This window comes from Prosopis cineraria, unplaced genomic scaffold (assembly GCF_029017545.1).
Source record: "Prosopis cineraria cultivar Desert tree isolate PC_DT_omini unplaced genomic scaffold, ASM2901754v1 PC12, whole genome shotgun sequence".
NCBI classification, from domain to species: Eukaryota; Viridiplantae; Streptophyta; class Magnoliopsida; order Fabales; family Fabaceae; genus Prosopis; species Prosopis cineraria.
The window spans coordinates 26,704,446-26,729,004 of NW_026555343.1; the positions used below are offsets into that span (position 1 = coordinate 26,704,446).

A 24,559-nucleotide genomic window follows, 5' to 3' on the forward strand; every position below is an offset into this window, starting at 1 on the left:
CAAGTTCTCAATTCCAACGGTTACTACTAGTACTATGTGGATTTAATCAGCTACTCCTCTCTTTAGGGGAACTCCCGCCAATGATCATACTATGCACATTATCACATATGCAACTTAGTCACCAATCATATCATAACATATTTCATTTTCTCACTCGATAATACTTCTCATACTAAACACTACTGGTGACATATTTTCATTATTTTCTCAATGGCATATTATAAACTATTATCATTAAACACATATATGCCTCATGCAAATGGCTTTGCATATTTCAAAATGATTTCACATATAATCTACCACATTGCCAAAATTGCATATATCACTTTCTAATGCCAAACAAGTTTCAAAGCATCAATTTGAACAATTATTAAATTAACATACAACTATATAAAATAAGTTTCTCCTAGTTACCTTAAACCTTTGAGAGGTCAAAGATTTACCCCTTACAATACCAACTTTCAAAGCTTCTCACAAGCTTGAATGGGGTCATAACAATTCACACTATAATCATAACACGAGGATATCATCATTATCCCATTTTTTGAGTTTTTCAACATTAATCTCCACACACTCTATTCTATCAATCCATAAATTTGTTACCCATTCATATCCAGTGGGTTCATTAGGTCTTATTAATGCACATTATCATTAATAAATCTTTAAACCACCATTAATGGATATCAAACTCTCCCAACTACCTCATTTATGTTGATTTTCACACATTAAATGCTCCACTCTACTAACCATATACAAAATCATTAATGTAGGGTTTGACTACCTCAAACAACTTTTATTATATCCATTATATCTAATGGAATCGAATCCATAACTCTTATGGCCTGAAAATCAATCTTCCAACTCAAATCTTAATTTAAATCTCTATAAATGAGGGGGAGAAGGGAAGAAAGAAGCTTATCACACTTATCTCAAGTGTTAGGAAGCTTAAAATTGCCTTCAAGGGTCCTAATGTGCGTGCCTAATAGAGCTTCAATGTGTTCTTCATTTTCTCTTCTCTGTTCTCACATATAGAGTACGAACATATTTAATCAGATGTTTGACTGTGCATTATGGCATACAATGCCTTCTGCCACGGTGTATGGCACAGAGAGGCCCGTTGCATTTAAATCTGCCCTTGTGAGCTATGGTGGATTGATCACATGCTGTAACATATGGTACAAAGGGAATTCCTTTACTTTTCTTCCTCTTTCCATGCTCGAGTGGCCTGCCATTGATTCGGACTCACTTCTAAGGCTAAAATTATAATAAGTTACATCAATTAGGCCCCTCTAGCCATAAACCTTATTAACTCATTAATCACACTCATTAGGCTAACTAATCACGCTTAATTTTCTCAGATGTTACAACTGGAGTGCAGGTGACAATCATGACCAGACAATCGACTTTTACTGGCATCGCATCACATTCAATTACCAGGATTGAACCTCTAATATCGAATGGGATTGGATTGCAAGTGACAACTTATACCGAACAACCAACTTTCACTAGTACTACACCATTGACACAACTAGGATTGGACTACCGGTGCCAACATGGATTGGAGTACAGGCGATGATCGAGAATGGATGGCCAGCACCAACTAGGGCTTGAGTATAGGAGTTGACTAGCACTGGATAGCTGACTTCCACTGGGACTCGACAACCGGTGTTGTTGGGGATCAAACGGTTGTCTTCTACTGAGATCGGACCACCGACAGTGATCGAGACTAGAGTATAGGTGACGATTGGGACTAGAAGGCTAACTTTTACTAGGACTGGACCTTCAACACTAAATGGGACCATAATGTAGGGGATGATCAGGATTTAATAGTTGACTATTCAATCTCGATTGGTGCCAGTGGTCCTGTCCTTTTCATCACCAAAACTCTTGTCCTTATAAGTGCTAGTGGTAAGGCGTCTGTGGAAGTTAGCCTTTTGATCTAAATTGGCACAGGCAATTTTATCTCTATGAAAGTCAGCCGTCTGGCCTCAATTGGTGCCAGGGATTTTGTCTCACTAGAAGTTGGCTGTTCAATTCCTGTCATCACCCGTATTTCATCCTAGTTAGTGACTATGTCCTCTCCTAGTTAATACTAGTGGTTAAGCCTTGATCGATGCTGACGATATGGTCTCAGTGGTTGCCCACAATACAATCCTAGTGAAAGTATGCCATTCGATCGCCGATAGTCTGGTCCTAATGGAATTTGGTTGTCTAGACTACAGACTTTGACTAGGACTGAACCATTGACGTTGTTTCAGTTGATTTGAAATTCAAACATGAAATTTAAAATTTTATTTAATGTCCAAACAAAGGATTTTAATATTATAATTTAAAATTTTTTATATCACCCAAACAAATAATTTAGAATATATAAATTTTAAATGTAAAATTTTAAATTTAAATTTTCAACTCAAATTCACCCATCCAAATGCAGCCTAAAGATATATTAAAATGTTGATACGACTATTATTTAAAAAGAAAAATATGTATATATCTAGTCTTATAAGTTACATACTTAATATATTTGTATCTAATTAAAATTAAAAAGTATTAATAATATTAATTAATAATAAGATTTGATTATAAAATAAATAATATATAAAAAATTTATAGTTCATCATTTAATTGAAAAAAATGCTTTTAGTACATAAAGTTAAGTTTTACGTATTTTTTCCCATTTAAAGAATAAATTTTTTTATTTATCTTAAAATTAAATGAATTAAAATTAAGTATAAATGAAATTAATAAATAAAACTACTTTATCATATACTTTATGTTAAAAATTAATTGTTGAAAAAACTTTTAATCTTTTTTTTTCTTATCAAAACAGGACTAGCCGGAGCTAGTAAAAACAAAAGAAAACTCAAGTTTGCTAGGAATCAGTGGGACAGACCCCCATTATAGTCAGACAAAATGAGCGCCTCACAACCAGTAGGAATATCCTCAAGAAAAACAAAGTCCCTGTTAAGATCCTGAGCTATCATCGCCAAAAAGTCTGCACAAGTCATCTGTTCACGAGGAGCATATAAAAGTTTATATCCTTCATGAGAACACAAAGTCCCTTGAACCTCAAGAATGTCTTCAAAAAAAGGATGGGTTTGATTAACGCCTCTATGGATGTAATGCATAGCATCTATGGAATCTGTAAAGATTTCTACCTTATCCAAGTTCATGTCTACGCATAATTTCAAGCCACACTTAATGGCTTTAATTTCAACAATTGTGATCGGTAGATAACCCAAACTACAAGTAAAACCACCTAACCATTCACCTCTGTGGTTTCTGGCTAGACCTCCACAAGTCGCACTACAAGATTGAGAGAGTGACGCGTCCACATCCACTTGAACTTTATCATGTGTAGGAGCGGTCCAGTTGTAGTTCTGAGTAACTCCATAGTTTTGTTGAACTGTGATAGAACCCAAATCTCGTTCTTCTAGTAGCCTCCTAATGCACACGCTGAGGTTGTCCCTTGGAAGGTGATTAGTTCCTTCAAACACATCTTTACATCTGTGTACCCACAATAACCAACATATGTTTCCAAACACTTTGATCCACGGCCAATGTTTAAACATACCCTTGCTAAGGTGGTGTGTAGTGCTCCATCTTATCCATTCCTGCAAGCTATAAGAGAAAAAGTGGTTATAATAAATAGGATTAATAATTTCCTTCCATGTGTTTTTCACTCTTGGGAAATCTCTCAAGATGTGAAGAATATCCTCATCGAGGTCACATTCAAAGGGGCAGCATGCATTACTAGCAAAACCCCTCCTCGCTCTCAACTGATTACTAGGGAGTCTCTCATGAAGGACTTGCCAAAAGAAAAATTTGTTCTTCTCCGAGATAGGCCATCTCCATAAACTCTTCCAAAGTAGGCTTCGGTCTATCGGCATACTATAGGCAAGAAACTTGTAAGCAGAATTAATCGAGAATTTACCATCACTTCCTGCTTTCCACCAAAAGGAATCTCTCTGGTAATTACTAATGATTTGAACATGGAGAATGCGATTAACAACATTCTGGGAAAAGTAACAAGATAGCAGCTCTTTGTTCCAGCCACCCGAGGGCCAGATAAAATCACAGACTTTTGCCTGGGGATCAAGAGGATAGTTATAATTTGTCACATATTCAATCAAAGGCTGTTCTAGTAGAGCCCATCGATCCCACCAAAAACTAGTAGAAGTCCCATTATTAATCTTTTTACTCACTCCCTTGTGAAACTCCTCCCAGACTTTGGCTATACTATTCCAAACCTTGGACATTGTTCTCTTAGCGGTAACCAAAGGAAGATCTCCCTGCCCATAATTATACTTGGCTCTCAAGCATTGGACCCAGAAGCTATCAATTCTGCTAATAAGTCCCCAACAAAGTTTCATAATGAAAGCTTTGTTTTGTAGTTCCAGATCCTTAATACCTAAGCCCCCTGTTATTTATCCAACTTAATAGTATCCCAAGAAATCAAATGAAGTTTTCTTTAATCGTCTCTATTATTCCACAAAAACTTCCTATTGTATTTTTCAATGTCCTTCAGAGTACTTTTAGGGAGAAGCATGGTTTGCATCAGATAAGAAGGTACAAAGGAGATCACAGACTTGATAAGAATCATTATTCCTGCCATAGAAAGGAAATTGCTCTTCCAAGAGGAAAGTCTGGATTGCACTTTTTGAATCAGTGGAAGAAAAAGGCCTTTGTGCATCCTTTTATGTAAAAGAGGCACTCTCAAGTGTTTACAAGATCCGCAGTCAAGCCTACTCCTAAATATTCGCTCACTTGGGAGGCACATTGAAAACACACATTACTGGAACAAAAGAGTTTAGTCTTCTGTATATTCATTCTGTGTCCAGAAGCCCTACAAAAAGTATTCATCATACTCTGGATAAGTTTGGCTTGTTCCAAAGAGGCTTTTGCGAAGAGGATGAGATCATCAGCAAAGAAAAGGTGAGACATATGAGGACCTCTCACAGATAATTTAAGAGGTTTCCATTTCTTAGCTTCATAAAGTTGTTGTATCATCATTCCAAGTCTCTCCATGCAGAACACAAAGATATAGGGGCTCAGAGGGTCTCCTTGTCTTATTCCCCTTGTTGGAGAGAACTCATTTGTGTGTTCATTATTCCAAATCACTCTCATGGTAGCCGTCTCAATACAGGTCATGATAACCTTAGTAAAGTGATCACAGAGTCCAATGCCTCTTAGAGTATGATCAATAAAATTCTAGTCAAGCCTGTCATAAGCCTTTTCCAGATCCACTTTTATGGCTATATATCCTTTTCTCTTTCTTTTAGAGCGCATTGTGTGGATGGCTTCTTGGGCTATTACAATATTATCACCACTTTGTCGCCCTGCTATAAAGCTACACTGATTCTGTTTCACCAGGAAATCTAAATAATTCTTAAGCCTATTTGCAATGATTTTGGTGATAATTTGAAGTGAAACATTACAAAGAGAGATAGGACGGAATTCTTGTAAACAAGAAGGGTGGTCAACCTTAGGAATCAAACAAATACTGGTCTGATTTATTTCACAAATTCTGTTTGGATTAGCAAATAGCTCTTTAATGAAGCTACAAACTTTCCCACTAATCATATTCTAATGAGACTGGTAAAAGAGAGCTGTAAGACCATTTGGACCTGGAGCCTTGAAAGCACCCATAGCAAAAACAGCTTTCTTGATATCATTATTAGTAAGGTCTCTTTAGATAAAGTTCAGATTAGCGTCTAAAATTCGAGGAAAGGAGCAAGGCACAGAGCTAGCTTCAATGGTGGAATCTGATTAAGTATAAAGCTCTTTGAAGAAGTCAGCAGCCATTTTCTTTAAATTTTCTTGATTAGTTTCCCAATTTTCTTGATCCTTTTTAAGAGCTTCAATTTTCTTCTTACGTCTCTTAATCATCGTTGAGGCATGAAAAAATTATGTATTTTTATCTCCCCACTTCAACCAACTACACCGAGACTTTTAAAACCAAATAAGCTCTTCTTGGGCCAAGAGGTTGTTGTAGTTCATCCACAGTCGCCTCTCAAGTTTCCTCAAGCCATTCCTATCGCTTCTACTTCGTGCCTTATCAATCCCTTCAAGTCTCCTGATGATTTCCCTCTTTTTCTTCGGAATGCTTCCCAAATTATCATCATTCCATTTAGATGTAGCAGTAGGGAAAATCTTAGCTCCATTTAGCCAATCTTTATCTTTCCAGGTAGTTTCTACAAGATCTTTAAAACTGCCTTCTAAAGCCCAATCAGCATTATATATGAATGTTGTATCTCTACCCTGTCTCTTCAGATCTTGTTGATCAGTAACAAGGATGATCCTGTGATCAGATTTAAACTTTAAGAGGTTCATGGTTTTATACTGTTGAAACTTAAGAGCCCAGGCCGAATTACTAAAAGCCCAATCCAATTTTTCTAAAACTCCATCTTTTTCCCAAGTAAAGTGATTTCCAATTACTGGAATATCTAGGAGTCCGGACACAGATATGCAGTTGTTGAAAGAATGCATGCTAGAATAATTAGGATTTCTTCCCCCCAATTTATCCATAGGAAATCTATAGGCATTAAAATCCCCTAAGATCATCCACAGTTCCATTGTATTAAGGGCTATAGTCTCCAATTGATCCCAAAGACTCTTTCTACGTCCCTCATGAGGTTCACTATAAACAAAGGAGGCCATCATAGTATCATGAGAATTTAAATCAGCAATGCGACAGTGAAGAATTTGAGTACTAGACCAAACAAGATCAATAGAGAAATCATTCCTATTCCAGAGAACCCATATACCTCCAGCAAATCCTGTAGCCTCAACTCGAATCCAGTTAGAAAATCCCAGTCTACGGGTAACCCGATCAACTCTGTTTCTACTTATTCTAGTTTCCATCAAACATAAAATGTTTATTCTATACTTTCGCACAATATCCTTAATTAAATGCGGAAATGCCTTACCTCCAGCGCCCCTACAATTCCAAGAGGAAATAATCATAACAGATGAAAACATGTTAGGGAGCCACACAATCATCTGGCATCGGTACCACCCTTTGACTTAGCTTCCTCCTTAATCTGCTGCTTACTATGATCAGCACCCCTCATAATCACTCTTTTCTTGTTGCATGCCTTCTCCTATTATCATATGATTAGGAGGTTCTGGGGGTACATAGTGCGTGTCTTCCATCTCCAAGGTCTCCAAGTTCGTTCTTTTCCCCTGTTCTGTCACAGTAACACCCAGACTTTCTTTGTTAATTTGTCCAGTCATATCTTTTTTTTCTTGCTTAGACTTCTCAGTATTCCGGCCCACATTTACTAGACTACCAACCGTGACTGAATGAGTTCTTTGGTCTTTCTTTGGCGGTGCAGTAGTTATTGTAGGCCCAGGTCTAGCTTGGTTAGGTGTGGAAAGCCCAATTTGAAGTCTTACGTTATCTGATTTTTCAGCCAGTTTGGGTTTCCAGGTCTCTTTTTCTCTTTCTAGACCGCATATTCGGTCCTTTTCACTTGGTGATAGGACTCATCACAGCCGACATATTTTGCCTTTTTCCCTCCAAGCTTCTTTGAGTGTCTTGAGGTACAAACTTGTCCCCTTCCTTCTGATTATGATTTGCCGTTTCAGTGCTAGTAGTGCCATATTCTTCATTCTGAATATCTTCTTCCATTTCCGCAAGAACAGAAAACCTGGACTGAGTAGCCTCTTCGGTCCTTTTTCTGACATCCCTCGGTCGTCCTCTGTTCTAGTTTTGCAGGTCTCGTCTACCATCCCATGGTCTACTCTGGTACGGTCTGAACTTCTTGGGAACCATCATGAAAGTTCCAAAGTCGTCTTCCTCCTCTGGATGCATCCCCTGGTTAACCGGCATCTTGCTTGGTTGTGACTGATTCTCTCCCATCGGAAGTTTATGCTCAATCATATGCTCATATTTCCACCGGCATTTGTCCCTCGATGTCCATATCGTCCACATCCGAAGCAGATAAGTTCGATCCCCTCATACTGGATTTTGTATATCGTGTTGCCAAAGATCACCTTGGGAACTAATTTCTTCTGCAAATCAATCTCTACACATACGCGAGCAAACTTGCCTCTCTCAATCTTATCATGCTTGACCGTCCCTGTTCCTGTTTCAAGTTAACATCAGCTATCAATTCGATCAAATTTTAACTTTTTATCAATTTAGTCCTTGTTGTTTAAAGAGAAAGTAACACTATTAAAGATCTCTAGCATAGATGATAAAATATTAATGTTGTCATATAGATTAACAAAAAAGAGTATAATTATTTAAATAGAAAAAAACTCATAAATTTTATAAAATAAAAGAACAAAAGGAAATGTAATGAACTAGATTAATTGATAAAAATTAAATTAATTTGAGGAATAATTTGTTCTCATTTAGCTATGCATAAATAACAAGTCATCAATATATTTTATATATTGAATTAATTTGAGAGTCAAATTGTATTTCAAAATTTAAAAGGCTAACATGATAGTTTGAAAAAACAGAAGGAATCAAATAATTGATAAAAATTAAACTTATTGAAAGATCAAATTAGGAACACAGCCAAATTTAAAAGATTAAAAATTTCATTCCCCCTCATATTAAGTTCTCAATCTTTTTTCTTTTAAATATGTATACTCCAACAACTTACTTTCTGGTAAAATGGAAAATATATGATAAAAAATAATTTGACTTATAATTAAGATAAAAAAAAAAAAAAGTTATCTCTCTTCACCTTATAAATGGAGTCAGAGTTATTACGTGAGATCTTGTGATTTTTCGAGGAATGTATCTGAATTGATATGGTTAAAAAACTTTTCAATTTGAACATTACTTTTCTATCCATATTTTGGTACTTAATATCTTGTATCCCTCCTCATTTTTTTTTTCACTATTTTCACATTTACCACATTTTTACTCTTGTGATTATGAGCAAAATACTATTAATATGCATAACTGATATAAATGATTTAGGGAGAATGACAATTAAGTCCCTTAATTTAAGATAAGTCCCAACTAATTTTAAAATTTTAACAAAGTCTCTTAGTTCTTCAGTAGTAATAAGTTTAATAGCTTTAGATATTTGCAAATTCAGGTCCCAATTTTACAATTTTATTATAATATATTTGTAACTTATTTTTTAAATTTTAATAGAAAATACAAATATTCATCTTTAATATTGAGAAGTATTAAATCTAATAGCTCTATGAATTTGCAAGTTTAGTTTTTAATTTTGTAATTTTTTAAATACATCTGCAACTTTTTTTTAATTTTAACAGGGTATATAAATGTTCTTTTTTAATGTTGAAAAATATTAACTCTAATAGTTTCAAGATTTTGCAAGTTTGACTTATAATTTTACAATTTTGTTGTGATTCATTTACAATTTATTTTTTAAATTTTAACAAGAAATATAAATATTCATATTTAATGTTGAAAAATATTCTTTGTCTATTGCCTACTTATCAATAAAATAGATAAATTCTCCATTTTCCATTACCTGTTATTTATTTTTTAACCTTGTTAAAATTTAAAAAAATAAGTTACAATATATTACAACAAGTTATAAAATTAGAAGTTAAACTTACAAATCTTTAAAACTATTAGACTCATTACCATTGAAGGATCAAGGAATTTTGTTGACGCTTTGAAATTGATTAGAACTTAGTTGTTATTCTCCCAATGATATAAGATATGCCATATCATTCATTGTGTTATGATTCTTGCAATTACATTCTCATCCTCTTACATCATATCACCTTTATCTCAAATTATAAGATACTTTTAAAGGAGATTCAACATTCAAAATATATAAAAAATATTTTATTAATAATATTTTTTTAATATTACCTTTTTCATATTTTTTTTAACATTCTTTTATGAACAGATGATTAAATGAAGGATATTTTTTTAAAATTTATATGTTTGTCTTGAAAAGATAAAATTGTAAAGTGTATGTAATAAATTTTATTAATATGTATAATTTTATTTAAAATATTTTATAATTTGAAACTGAGGGAGTATTACTCACAACATTCCTCACAAATTTACCTAATACTAGAATAAACAAAATAATTTCTTTGTAAAACTACTTGTCATCTCTTGTATGAACCCATAGCAAACAAATTAATCTAACAAAATATTTTCATACATAAATCCAATTTATATTTTTTACAGCTAAACATTTAATATAAATTAGACAGCATTTATGTTCTCACAACAACAATCCAATGTTTTTGATAAGACATTTTCATGATAATGAATAGATCATAAATTTATCAATATATATATATATATATATATGAACATTCAATATATATAAATAAATAAACCATCATGATTTCATAACAAATAATTCACTCCAAAATTTTCACTATCAACTTAGAATTTAGCAACAAGTCAAATTATATAAACAACCAAATCTTATATTAGCAATCAAATCACAACTATAATTTAACTTAAGAAAAAACATAATTTTGAATTATTGCACTTTCTTTGAGTTTTGCTATAAATTCTTACTTTTTTTATATTTTAGGTCCCTATATTTTTATTTTTAAGTATTTTAGGTTCCTATAACACCATTCATGGAGGGACCTAATATATCAAAAAATAAAAGTATAGCAACCTAAAATACTGAAAAATAATATAAGGATCTATAATAAAATTCAAGCAAAAGATAAGGATCCAAGATTTTATTGGTCCTTAACTTAAAATTTAAGATTGTTTTGTGATTTTCTTTACGTATTTTCTGTTTTAATCGTTCTAAAACCACACGCAATGGATACATATATATATATATATATATAGGGAAAACGCCGAAAATTATAATTTAAAATCTTCTGGACAAAATTAATTTACTTAATCCAACTGACATAACCGACCTGATGAAAGTAACACTGTTTTACCTATTCTGATCAACAAAAGTGGAAACGGTCTACTAGATGATAAAATTAATTGGTAAATAATTCCAGCTAAGGATCGTAATTATCAATATGCTACTAAAAACTTTGAAATTTATTCTATTCTTTGTATTAGATGGAATAAATTATTTTCAGTACTTATTATATCTGCTAAAGTAACATATCTTTTTCTTCTCATAAAAGGCTACTAAATTTTTTGTTATTTTTAAATATAAACAAAATATCATTTTCCCATGCGATGCATGAATAAAAACATTTCATCATTTAAAATTTTCTTGAAATGCCGATAGAAATATTTAGAAAATAAAAATAAAATTGTATGGAGTTTCGATATATTTATCAATTTTTAAAATAATAACATTTAGAATATTTATTCCATCTAATAAAAAGAATAGAATAAGTTTTAAAGTCTTTAGTGGCATGTTGATATACAGTTATGATCCTTATATTAGCTGGAATTTTGTTTGCCAATTATATCTTCTCTTTTTTCTTTTTGGCCAACTCAATTATATCCTCTTGTAGACCGTTTCCACTTTTATTGATCTGAATAGGTAAAAAAGTGTTAATTTCATAAGGTCGGCTATGTGAATTAGACTAAGTAAATTAATTTTGTCCAGAAGCGTTTCAATTACAATTTTCAGCGTTTTCCTTTCGGCGAAGTATTTTCATCTTTTGTCCTTCGTAAATATATATATATCCTTTGCGTGTCGTTTTAGAAAAAGTAAAACTAATGTTTTTAAAATTGAATCAGATATTGAACCAAAATAATCAACGATTCACGGTTAGTATGATTCAATTAGGTTGGATTAATGATTAAATTGGTGATATAATAATTAAATTAAAAAAATTATATATATAAAGTAATTTAAATATAAGAAATAAATATGAAATTGCTACTTAATTTAAAAATAAAACTAAATATTTTAAGTTTATCTTGATTTAACAAGCCACATGATACAACATAACATTAAATGATTAAACAATTGATTATTTTCTAAAAGAAATTTGATAAAAATATAAAAAGAAATTTTTTTTAACAGTTTTGTTTTTTAAAACCGAATTCAATTCTCAACTTGATCCCGGTTTCCTGTTTGATTGCTGGTCCAAAATAATTCAACCCAACTCAAGCCTCAAAACAATTTTTACATTCTGAGCGAGTCAAAATCCAAACCGATCCAACCGTCCGATTTTCATATTATTGATTAAAACAGAAAATAAGTAAAGAAAACCACTTATACAGTCTTAAATATCACTCTCCCTGTCACGCGCGCGCACAAAAGAAAAAAAGCAGTTCTTAAATTTTAATTTAATTTGTATTTATTTTGTGAGATAAAACATTAATTTAATTTACAGTTTAAAAAATTATTTTAAAATTAAAATAATATATGTTTTACAGTGAAATATTTAATTATCAATACTTCTTATTTGATGTTCTTTGAACTGCTTTATTCATACAACTTGGTCTGTGCTTGCTTGGTAACTGCTTGAAATAAAGGCCACTAACATGGAAGAAAGGCAGACATACTATCACTATGTTTGATTGTGGAATCTAAACACTCAGCGCAATTGCCTATAGGGTGTGTTCTTCCAAGTATCTTAATTTTCTTCTACTCTCTGATCAATAATAATTTGTTTTTCTTAACAAAACACTTATTTTTGTGGCTTACACTTGCTGTTATCTCTGCAGTTTTAGTAGCATTCCGAGCAGTTTAGAGGGAAGATTTGGATACATTTTCAATGTGTTTGTAATTGGCGGCAGCATGGAGGATAGCGAACCTGTTGGTACTAGTCAATATAATCTATGGTGAGAGAGAGGTTCTCTGATTCTCACGCGAACGGGGTCACAATCGCAAGGGTAAAACGTGGTAAATGTGAAAATAGTGAAAAAGAAACAAGATATTTAGGTGTCGAAATGCTTCTTCCATGGATTTTACTCCATGGTACCTAGGTCACATTTTTTCCATCAAAATATGGATAGATAGGTAATTTCAACCTTGAAAAGTTTTTTACCATATTAATTCACATTCTCATATCTCTTTCTCTATTTTTTTTAACGAATTAAAGTGACTTGCGCTGAAACTCAATAAATTATGATAACAAGATCACTTTGCCACTTACAATACACAATCATATATTCAAGTCATCCCTAGCGCCTCATCCACCATAAGAATTTCACCAATGATATCTGCCTTTTATGATTTTTTTTTCCTTCGCAATTCTCATGTTTCTATCAGCCCAGGATCTTATTTTAATCAATTTTATTCTCTATCAACCATTTTCATCTTATAACATTTCCAACAACCAGGCCATACTTAAAAAAATTTTGAATGCATTCAATGCTCATTGCTTATAAAATAATTTACTCTAAAATAATTTATGCCATTCATTTGATTTAATTTTTAAGTATTTTTAAGTATTGTGTTTATTAATATAAAAATTATAAAAAATTAATATTAAGTCTCAGTACAAATTTAATCATGATTATCAAATTTAAAAATTATTTTTTTGATAATTTTACAATTTCATTATCAATATGTATACTGGATAGTTCAATATATAATTTAAAATGACCTAATTTAATATTAGAAAATTTTAAATTTTACAGATTAATCATTTAAATATATTCTGAATAGTCCAAATTTAATATTAAAATTTTTAATAACTTTATAATTTAACTATTCAGATGTATATTAAACAACTCATATATAAGTTTTAAAATATTTAGTAGCGTATTGATAAGTAGGATCCCTACAATTTTTTACCAATTAATTATATCCTCTAGTAGACCGTTTCCACTTTTGTTGATCTGAATGGGTAAAAAAGTGTTAATTTCATAAGGTCGGCTATGTGAATTAGACTAAGTAAATTAATTTTGTCCAGAAGCGTTTCAATTACAATTTTCAGCGTTTTCCTTTCGGTGAAGTATTTTCATCTTTTGTCCTTGGTAAATAAATAATAACTATAATATATATATATATATATATATATCCATGGCGCGTCTTTTTAGAACAATTGAAACAGAAAATACGTCAAGAAAATCACATATACAGTCTCAAAGATGTCACACACACACAAGCACTTCCTAAATTTTAATTTAATTTGTATTTATTTTGTGAGATAAAACATTAATTTAATTTATAATTTAAAACTTATTTCAAAATTAAAATAATATAATAGTATTTTGCTCAGAATCGCAAGGATAAAACGTGGTAAATGTGAAAATAGTGAAAAGAAATGAAGGGGGAAGAGAGTCAAGATATTAGGTGTCAAAATGCTTCTTCCATGGATTTTACTGCATGGTACCTTGGCCACATTTCTTCCGTCAGAATATAACCTAGGTTTCACGAAAAAATTTATTATTAAAAAATTTCAAGTCACAAAATATTTTTAAATTTTACATTCTGTGCGTTTATAATTCAACAATAGGAATTCACTACTTGCAAAAAAAAAAAAAACAAACAAACAAAGACAATTTGTAAACACCCATTGCAGATGCACATGATTTAAAATTTAAAAATATTATAAATTTTATAAGATTTCTTGATAATAAATTTTCTCAAGATCTAAAGTAATTTTTCTAATTTAAATATACGACCTTTTATTTATAACAAACATGTTACTGTATATTTTATTTTTTGAAAGGTTAAAGTTTAATTTTATCTTTATATTTATTTTTCAAGAGCGTTAAACACCATATTCTTTTAACTGAATCAATTTTGCTCTTGAAGTATTTTTTTAAAGTTTTAAAAACATCCTTCTATTAAAAAACCATTAACTTTATCATTTTTCAAGAGGTTTTTTGTTCCTCAAAAAAATAATTCAAAGATAAAATTATCTTATTAAGATTATAAGGTGTTCAACATTTTTAAAAAATAAATACAAAAATAAAATTAAACCTTAACTTTTTTTTTAATAATGAACCTGCTGCCAAATCAATCATCGATCATCAACCAACCTTTTTATATACAAATCAAGCTAAAAAACAGACGCCAGCACCTAGCAGCGCCCAGGATGGAATCTCATAGAAACCCTTCGTTCATAATTTATAAACAATGGGACTCTCCTATTAAGTAAAACGAATGTGCAAAGAAATTCTCTTAAAGACACTGACAAAGCCGGTGTGATTATTTTACATATGAACAGAATATTCTCCAACCCTGTTCTCAGGTCAAAAATCATTCAAAGTAAACACAAAGGCAAGATCTGAACACAGGTCGATTACAATGAATTTAAAACAACATCAGCAAGGTCATATCATCCTGCCTATTGTTGCCCAGCTTCCTTTGAACTTGACACAAGCACTTGCCTCGAAACTGAATCGTACTTGTCATACCAGGTGCTTGAACAGATTTTTTACTTGTATGCCGTAGATTCTGTTAGTGACTGAAATTACAGTTATGAAAGCTCCATTTATCACTATTGTTACACGGAGAAGATTATATGATTCGGAAATAACATCTTTCAGAACTCTTGAGCCTCGAAATCTGGTTTCGATGGATACTCTAGACCGTGCAGTGCCGGCATCCTCCTTAGATCTTCTTCTGAATAAGCAGGGATTAACCAGTATCTCTTGTCCGACCCAAACACCTGATAAACAAGTGACACAGACCATCAACAACAATAACAATAAGTCTTACTCCACTAAATGGAGTCAACTACATGAATTGCAATGTCATTGTGCTCTATCATTAATCAAGTTTTTAATAATATTATTAAACAAGAGGTCTTGTTTGAAAACTTCCAAGAGTGACAAACCATAATGAAACAAAATCCTAAGCTATTCAATGGACATCAAAGGAGAGGATATCAGCAACATAATACGAGACGCCAGAGGATCACTGAATATAACAAGAAAAGAAAAGAAAAAATCCCATGAGATGCTGATACAATAATTCCTCAATCTTCTAGATTTAGTAGACAAGATTCATCTTAATTTTAGACATGGTTGTGACAATGATGGGTACCTAAGTGAGATGGAGAAACCTATCCCAAAAGTTAGCTATTGAGGAGGGTGAACCAACCCACTTAAATACCTCACTAAGCATCTCATACTACTCAATATAAGACTTGGAATCCCATACAATCAGGTCTCCATCAAACAATAATACAAGTTGAAATTTGAATTCTTTATAGTTTCAAATTTTACAATGCTGAATATGATTGATGTTGGAGCAACGGCATGAATCAAGGGAGAGTGAGAGTAGAAGAAAGAGGGAAATATAGAAGTGGTAAATGGGAGAAAAGTAGAGATATAGAGGGGTAGGAGAAGGGAGGGCAACGTAAAGCTAACAAGTCTAAAGAAATTTATTGATAATCAATCGAAAGACTGACACACGCTAATTACTAAGGCGTTATAAAAGCCCAAGAGAAATCTCCTATTAAGATAAATTAATTCAAAATAAAAAAGATAACTAACAACAGAATAATAAAAACCTAACAAAGGGATAATTGATAGCCACAAGTCAGGAACTCTCCAGTCAATGAGGCAAAGTACCTGGGAAATTATAAATCAGTACACAAGTCTAGGAGAGAGAGTAACAAGGGACACTAAAGACTAATGAAATAACTAACATACAAAAATCTCTACATTCAAGAAAAATAAAAATAACATCCACCAAGCCAAGCTTAATGATTTATTTCTCAAAAAACAATACTACGTAATTCTTTGATAAGCACATCTCCAACTTAGCCAGCTAAAAAAGGCATGATGATGAATTTCACTAACGGCCAAAAAGAAGGTTGTATGTTGATAGAGACGGTAATTCCTGAAAGATTTGGATGTCATTTTCTAAAGACCTGTGGTAGATAATCTTGGAAGGGAAATGATTTAGAGAAGACTAACACTAGTGGTCAAGAGATTTATCCCAAGGTTTATAACTGTAGGATTAAAATGGTAAAGGACAAGTCAGGTTAAGTGTAGCCAAAGGTATAATAGAGTTGGTAAAGGTAATGACTAATTTTTGGCTTTTTAAATCTGTCCTTTTGTGCAGAGGGAGGGGTGTGGAGTCTTCTGAAAATTGAGAGTGGTGAGGAAAGTTCTGGCCTCTTGAAGATCATCTTTCCTTATCATTTTTCTTTCTGTTTTAGCATGTTAGTGAGTGGCTTATGTTGTTAAATGATAGAAAATACTTATAGAAGTTGTTGACTGAGAGCTCTTGGTTAACAATATTCCTAAAAGATTAGTAAATGATAGAGCACAATGATGTGCACAATCTATATAGCCAGCCTCGCCTAATAGGATAAGACTTTTTGTTGTTGTTGTTGTTGTAGTGAGTGGCTTATGTTCTAGGTGGTTGTTCTGTGGTGTGCATTTTGTACTGATCCTTTTGTCCGTAATTGTAGCATTCGATTTAGCTTAGTGTATTAGTGTATGATGGAGATGGGGTTAGCTTGAATCATTATTTCCCTTGTAACCCAATTTTATTATTCAACAATAGTATTTTCAGTCCACATGTATAGTATTTTCTGGTTTTTGCTTGTTTGAAGCTCATTAGAGTAGAGGGCTCTATCATGTGCCAACAGCAAAGAAAGCTACGACAGATAGATAAAAGCCTGTTGACAATAATGGTAAAAATTAGAAAGGAAAAATGGCAATGAGACCAAGAATGGCAAGGGAAAATTGAAACAAAAAAATAAATAAATAAATTGCATCCAAGAATCAATAAAGGCTAGAGAGCCAAAAAAATAAAACAAGGTCCAGTAACAATGCAGGTCATGGCTAAAAGGGAAAATAATAATAAAGGCCATATATGGCAAAAAGGTTAATAGCAACAAAAGGTACAAATAGAAAGAATATATACAATAACAATGAAGCTCAAGGCTAGGGAGGAAAAAGGGCCATAAAGAGTGTCATAATGAATGACAACTTCAACAGCCATATCCAGAAAAGCCAAAAATGTCTGATTCTCTCATGGTTAAATCCAGATCATGTTGCAACAACAGCATCAATCATAATATAATTTGATAGAAGCAACTTTGGGAGGTGACAAAATGTGAAGAACAGAAGATGACACTATGCAGAAGTGATTAGTACTTGTACACTTGAACCATAACTATTGATGATATATAACAACAATAAGCCTTATCCCACTAGGAAGGTTGACTAGATAGATTGTACGATGCCATTATACTCTATCATCAACCAAACTTTTAATTATTGATGATATATGGTTTAAAAAAACTGGGTTAAGAGAGTTTATGAAAGAATTACATAACAGGCAAGCAAGAAAATCAAACACAAAAATGCTAAGAAAATATATCAATGTAAGCAAAGTACAAAATACACAAACCTGTTCAAAATTCTTCCTACGACCAAGGTCATAACGCCATTTTGGAGTAGTTTTCTTCTCATATGCCTGCTCATAACATGAAACAACATTACATCAGTATGCACTTCAAATCATCTTTTGTACATTACAGCTAAGCATCATACAATTTTAATGTACAGACTCTTTAAGAGCATACATCAAAATGGATACTGAATACAAAACATACAATATTTTAACAATTCTAATATTCAAATATTACTTTTCTCAGTTACCATTCATAAAGCTCCTTCCAAAGAAAAACACAGCCCAAATCACCTATATTTTAAGTTATTGAAACATCATTTAAATCAAAACAAGATCAGAGTCATGCCCTCAAGTTTAATGAACAAGACAAGAAAAGATTATTTTGACACATCCAGACAGAGGTAATCAATGTGTCATGGCAATGTGAAAATCTGGAATGCTTGAAAATCCGTATGTCTACACTTCATAGACATATAGACAAGCATGCATACGATCATTCATCTATTTATTAGGGGGTTTAGTTCAGCATACGCTATATTCATCATTTTTAGTCAAAAAATATATATTTAATTGTAATTTTTAATGCACCTAAATACTTGTCATTCAATATAAGCACATAAATAAGCCACCTCACGTTTGGCTTCATGTAATAACCTTCACTGCCAGTTAACAAGGTTTCAATGTTCCAAGGTCAACAAGTACATAGCGCAGGACAGTCTCTCTTTGATAGAAGACAGAAAAGCTTTAGGGGACATTTAGTCAGTGGATAATCTATTTCCTCAAATACAGGTCAACTCACTTATAAAAGTTTATGGAATGGAATATATGATAATTTACAATTGATTATGACATATTTGTTAAATATTATCTATTTTAATCAGGCTATTTAATTATTATTTTTTAAATTAACGTTTAGTTATAATGTTTTGGATTAGCAAGTGTTCTATTTTAAAGGATAAAGATATTGTATTTTGTTTTGGATAAAGTTATCTTAAGTTTCGGTGTTGCATTAAGTTGAGTTTGTTCTCTCTGTTTTTGTTATCCAAAAAAGTAACACTGCTTCCATCTAATAAAATAACTTCAGGGAAAGATTAAACCCTGAATTGCTAAATGGTACCAAAGACTCTCAAATTCAAATTTGGCAAAAAATATGACCACCCACTTTGAGAAGGTAGAAGCCTCTCATTACATTTGTAATGACTTGGGAATAAATAATAGGCATATCATTATGTAAATAAAGAATTTTAAAATAAATTAATTAGATTTCTTATTTTATTATAATATTTAGGTTTAAAAGGCATTTTTTCCCTTCAACTATTTATGCAAGATTGTCTTGTAAGCAGTGTTTCCCTTCAACAATTAAAAATGGTGGAATTTTGCCCATACCATTAACAAATGTTAACTTTGATCGTTAATTAACTGAAAAATTATAGAAAAGAGGCTTAATAAAGATAACTACATCTTTTCCTATTCTTTTTCAAGCATTTAAAGAGTTAAAAATTGGTGATTTGATTAAATTACCAAATGGTGTATTGATGCTTGGATGTTCCTTGTGAAAGGACTCATATGCCATGGAGCTTATTCTATGATTATTTTAATAACTGCATACCAAGTGTTTGTTAAATTCCTTCAAAGGGAGGTTATTATTGAAATTGGCAGCTAGTCATTATATTTTTAACTTCGATTTGACTGTATACCTCATGCCATTGCAATATTCATATCATTATGCAAGAGTTAGATATATGCTCTTCAAGCTACAAATACCCAGCTTGAGGGGAAGTGTCAGAAATTATTGTTGAACACTTCATGTTAATTAAGTTATTGCATTTGTTTTATTTTAATTAATGTATATTTGCTTTTTAATTATTTTTTGCAATATGTTTCTACATGTTGAAGAATAGCTAAGTGCTACATCTCAATTAGGATATATTTATCCAATCTAGTCTTGGATAAGGTTATCTGGGTTACCTAGTACTTTACAGTTGTGCTTAACTTGGAATAGGATTATGTTCTCACTTTTTTGATATGCTATGAATAAAACTTCATTTCCAAGTAATCAAAAAAGTATAAAAGAAAATTGAACCTTCAGTTTTTACAGCGTTGAATGAGAGCCTTGGATTCTTTTATATATCTCCCACAGATAACTACTAAAAGTAAACTTGTAATAAAGTGAGATCACACAACCTAGCAAATACCATATAAAGGAGGCCTGTTCCCAATCAAAGGAACCAAAGCATGTGGATTGAAAATAGTGTTCAAAAGGTTTTTTACAAAGTAAAAAGACATGAAAGAAGACATATAAAAGTATGAAAAGATATACCTCAATAGTAGTTGTATTACCGGACACCAAGTTTATGTGCATGATCAGAAATCCCAATACACTCAAAGCAAAGGCTAGATTCAAAACTGTAAATGATACAACATGGTTACAAAATTCACATTTAAAACAAAAAAAAAGACCAAAAATGGTGAAGGCCATACCAAAAGCAAGAAAAGTTGTTGCAAGAGAGCCAGGTGATCCCATTATTTCTCCATCACTAAAGAATGATATGAACTCAGGCAGTAACGACAAAGTAACAAGAGTTGTCTCCCAAAAAGTGTAGAACTGCACTTAGATTTACCAAAATAAAATAACACCACTGTGAGCTTCAGATATTGGCAGACACAAGCAAGGGAACAATCACAACCTGCCATGTCACAGTGATAGGACACATGGAATTTTGTCCAGCATATTTTGGAAACTACTGATAAGACTTTTGTTGAATCTTTGATGATGGAAGCCCTAAAATCTTTTGACCATAACCCAATCATAATGATAATCACATAATGCTAGGACGCCTCTTTCCTATCATGTCTTAGCCAGAAAGAATCATTTTCACCACCTTAAATGCATGAATGGTACATCATTCCTAATGTACCAAAGGTGCCAACTCAAAATAAACAGAACTAGGGTCACAATTAGCATTAGATTAGTTTCCTAAAGGATGTAGCTGAGTTGATGCAAGAATAACAGGGGAAGCACAAAAACATGACTTTTGTTTCCCAAAAGGTTTAGCACATAAGCTATAGTCACAAAACAATCCATTTCAGGATTATCCCTCTGCATTGCCATGGATTTGCTTGAAACCAAGACAAGGGATAGGGAAGTAAGAACACAAAATGCAGACCCAGTAACATGAATTACTAAGAAGCACCGATATGGGTACATGTATCAGATAATATACAGCAGGGCGTACAGGAATAAATATAATACATATTTCAAAATTCTAGGATATGAGTATGAGTATTTTGAGTTTTAAACAAGTATTTCTATGTAATATAAAGATATTTACAGCAATCAACCAAAATATTAAGTTTTTTAAAGTTTTCAAGTAACATAGAAATATTTTGTTGAAAAAAATCAAAATAGAAATGCTAGAATATGTGATATGTATAATGAAGTATAGGATGTGTATTGTATATAATACAGGTATGGTTACATTTTTGGAGTATGCTTCACAGATATGAAATGCCAAAGATGTTATCTGAATTTAAGATGTAAAAAAGAGAGCAAATTCTAAAGTGTAGATGAAAATCAGATAATGCAGCATACAAGATGGTAACAAAAACATGAAAGAGGAAGAAAGATATTCAAGCAATTCAAGATTGGTACAAGTCTCCATTAGCAAACCACCCCCACAGAGACAATTTTAAGCTCAGCACTAAAAAGAGACACAATGCAGGTATACAGTCATTGCAGTTTAGGATTTGGTTGGGAACAATAGCAGCTCAATAGACCATAAATTATTATAATTTTTTTTTTTTTTTTTGCCAACGAAAATTGCCCATACCAAGAAAAGAAGGAAATACTTGTAATTTCGAGCCCCAACACAGTTGACTACCCAAACACAATGATGGTCCATTTTCAGCACACAGCGTCCACCTAGGCCAAAACCACGAGAGATCAAGTCAATCCTAATATTTTCCCTCAAAGTGAAAATACAAAAAAAATAATAAAAATAAAAATTTGTGCAGCAAGACTCACAGACAGAACAATGATGACATCGAGGTGGTTTGAGCTGATTGCACTTCCGACAATATCGAATTTGTTGATTTGAAGGATCAGACTGTCCATGACTAAATTCCGGCATTAAGGGGTCAGCCTCTCCTCTCTCCTCATCAATTGCAGGCCTCCAATTAGGTGGCACACTCCCAGGATCCGTGAAAACAACAGCAAAGTAACTCCACAGTAGCATAGCTAGCTGCAAAATCATAATAGCAATCCAACCTACCAGTCAACACATCATCTTTCTGCTATAAAATATCACGATTAATGCCTCATCAGTCTTCAATCCTGATAAATCAAACTCTAACACAACTTAAAATTCCTCTCTGATAATCATATATCCAAAATTGTCCAGATGTATGAAGAAAATGGAACCGTAGTTTATGAGAAATTAAAACAAATAAAATTAGCCTACTCCTAGAATATTTAAACTATTTAGGATAAACAGAAATCAATCAAACAGAGGACCATGAACCATGAGTGAACCTTGTGTATTACTTTTAACAAGCAAAACTTTGGATGACATTTACCAGAGCCTGAATGCACTTCATGAATTTGTTTACTACAAATCAAATTCAACCTGACGATACCCCACAAGCCCCAGCAACAAGAAATCATATTAAAAGGAAAATATGAAATCAGCTTCCGAAGCTCACCAAATAATGAAACAAGATCAGCACCCCAGTGGCAATGACACGATCAAGAAACCCACCGTTCAAACCAGGACCATAGACAGTTAATACAACAGCATAATAAGTAACACCCACGACACCAAGAACCAGGAGTATCATGATCGAACCAAGCCCCCGCAGGGCCGTGCAGAACTTGAAGACGTTCCAAGCCATCGTAGCTCCAGATCTGTGCATACTCGGGAAAAAGAGATACCCTATACAATTCAATCCAGAACAATTGTTTCTTCTGCTCTCTATGGCATTCGCGGAAGAATAATGAAGTCCAATTCCGCGAGAATCAATGATTTACTCGAAGAATCATATTACAGTTGTTGACTTTCAGATAACAACAACTCCAGAGTGAACAATTACAGACAAAAACGGTTTCTTGCGTTATGGGTCTCTCTAATGACGGACATTCTTAGACCTAGGGTTTACATAAAATTAGGAAGAAGGAGATAATATTTAATTTAGACAGAGTTGGAGCACATGTACAAGGAGGTGAAACGTGGTCTAGTTATTATAGATAGGAACGCAACTTTTCTAGAGTTTCCGGTTTTTTTCCTACCTCACCTGGGGGAATGAAGCTGCTGTTCAACAATGGGACGCTAACTCCAATTCCAACGAATTCAACACCATGCCCCCGTGTGTGTGTGTGTGTATTTTTTTTTTTGGAAAGAAAAAAGAACATACCTGAGTTCAACCAATATTAGCTGTCCAGGTCAAATATATATATATATATATATATACACGCTGAATTTCAACCAAATATTTTAATACATCAGGGAAGAATTAATCAGGTTATATGAGAGGTCAAATATTTTAAGCATCTACTTTTCTAAAGTAAGAAAACGTTAAAGAAAAAATTAACTTTAGTCACTAATTGACTTAAAAATTATAAAAATAAATTAAAAATTATAAAAAATGACTTAAAATTATACCTAAGTACTCTATAAAAAAATTCATATTAATTAAATCTCTTAAAGTATATATAAATGAAGTATTTATTTATAATTTTATAAGTCATTTTTATAATTTTTAAGTCATTTTTAATAATTTTTATCAACTAATAACTAAAATTAATTTTTTTAATTACAAGATATCCAGTGTAACATTTTTAAATGTGAAACATAAAAACTGTACCACATATAAATTTAAAATATTAAATGTTTCTCAAACATAACTAGGTTATATGTAAAGTGGGCCTCCCCTTTAAAGGTATATGCATGTCCCTCAATCACCACTCTTGTAAGAGCGCCTAATTACTCCACTGATCAAATTAAACAAACATTGTCATGATAATTAAGAATTGAATCATACAAGATCCTTTCATGGTAAATAAGAAATTCATTATTTCAAATGGAATCTAAGTTTTACCCTGTAAAAATATAAAAGATTTAAGTAACATAAGTCTAAATCAAAGTTATAAAATATATGGAAGCATGTAATACCTTTTATAATTAAAAACTATTGGCAACACCATTTAAAAGTCATTTTTCCAACAATTATAGTCATTTATCATGGCCAACGATGAGTGTAATATTCATTTTGACATTATCAGTACTTTTCATAATCACCACACATAAAAGTAATTAAGAGTCATTAAACCCTTAAACTTATCTTAATCAAAGAAGGGTTAAAAATTTGTTTATAAAATTTTGAAA

The 24,559-nt window shown here is 32.2% G+C and overlaps 1 protein-coding gene across 1 annotated transcript; it reads right to left on the reverse strand.

Annotated features, from left to right (window-relative positions):
* Positions 1 to 14,953: 14,953 nt before the first annotated feature.
* Positions 14,954 to 23,547, reverse strand: LOC129289451 (probable protein S-acyltransferase 14). Its single transcript, XM_054926222.1, has 7 exons — positions 22,881 to 23,547; positions 22,204 to 22,420; positions 22,010 to 22,101; positions 20,661 to 20,784; positions 20,500 to 20,585; positions 18,177 to 18,242; positions 14,954 to 15,474 (listed from the first exon to the last, which is right to left on the reverse strand). Exons 1-7 carry the CDS (start codon positions 23,088 to 23,090, stop codon positions 15,349 to 15,351), a joined length of 921 nt encoding a protein of 306 aa, XP_054782197.1. The 5' UTR covers positions 23,091 to 23,547; the 3' UTR covers positions 14,954 to 15,348.
* Positions 23,548 to 24,559: the final 1,012 nt, after the last annotated feature.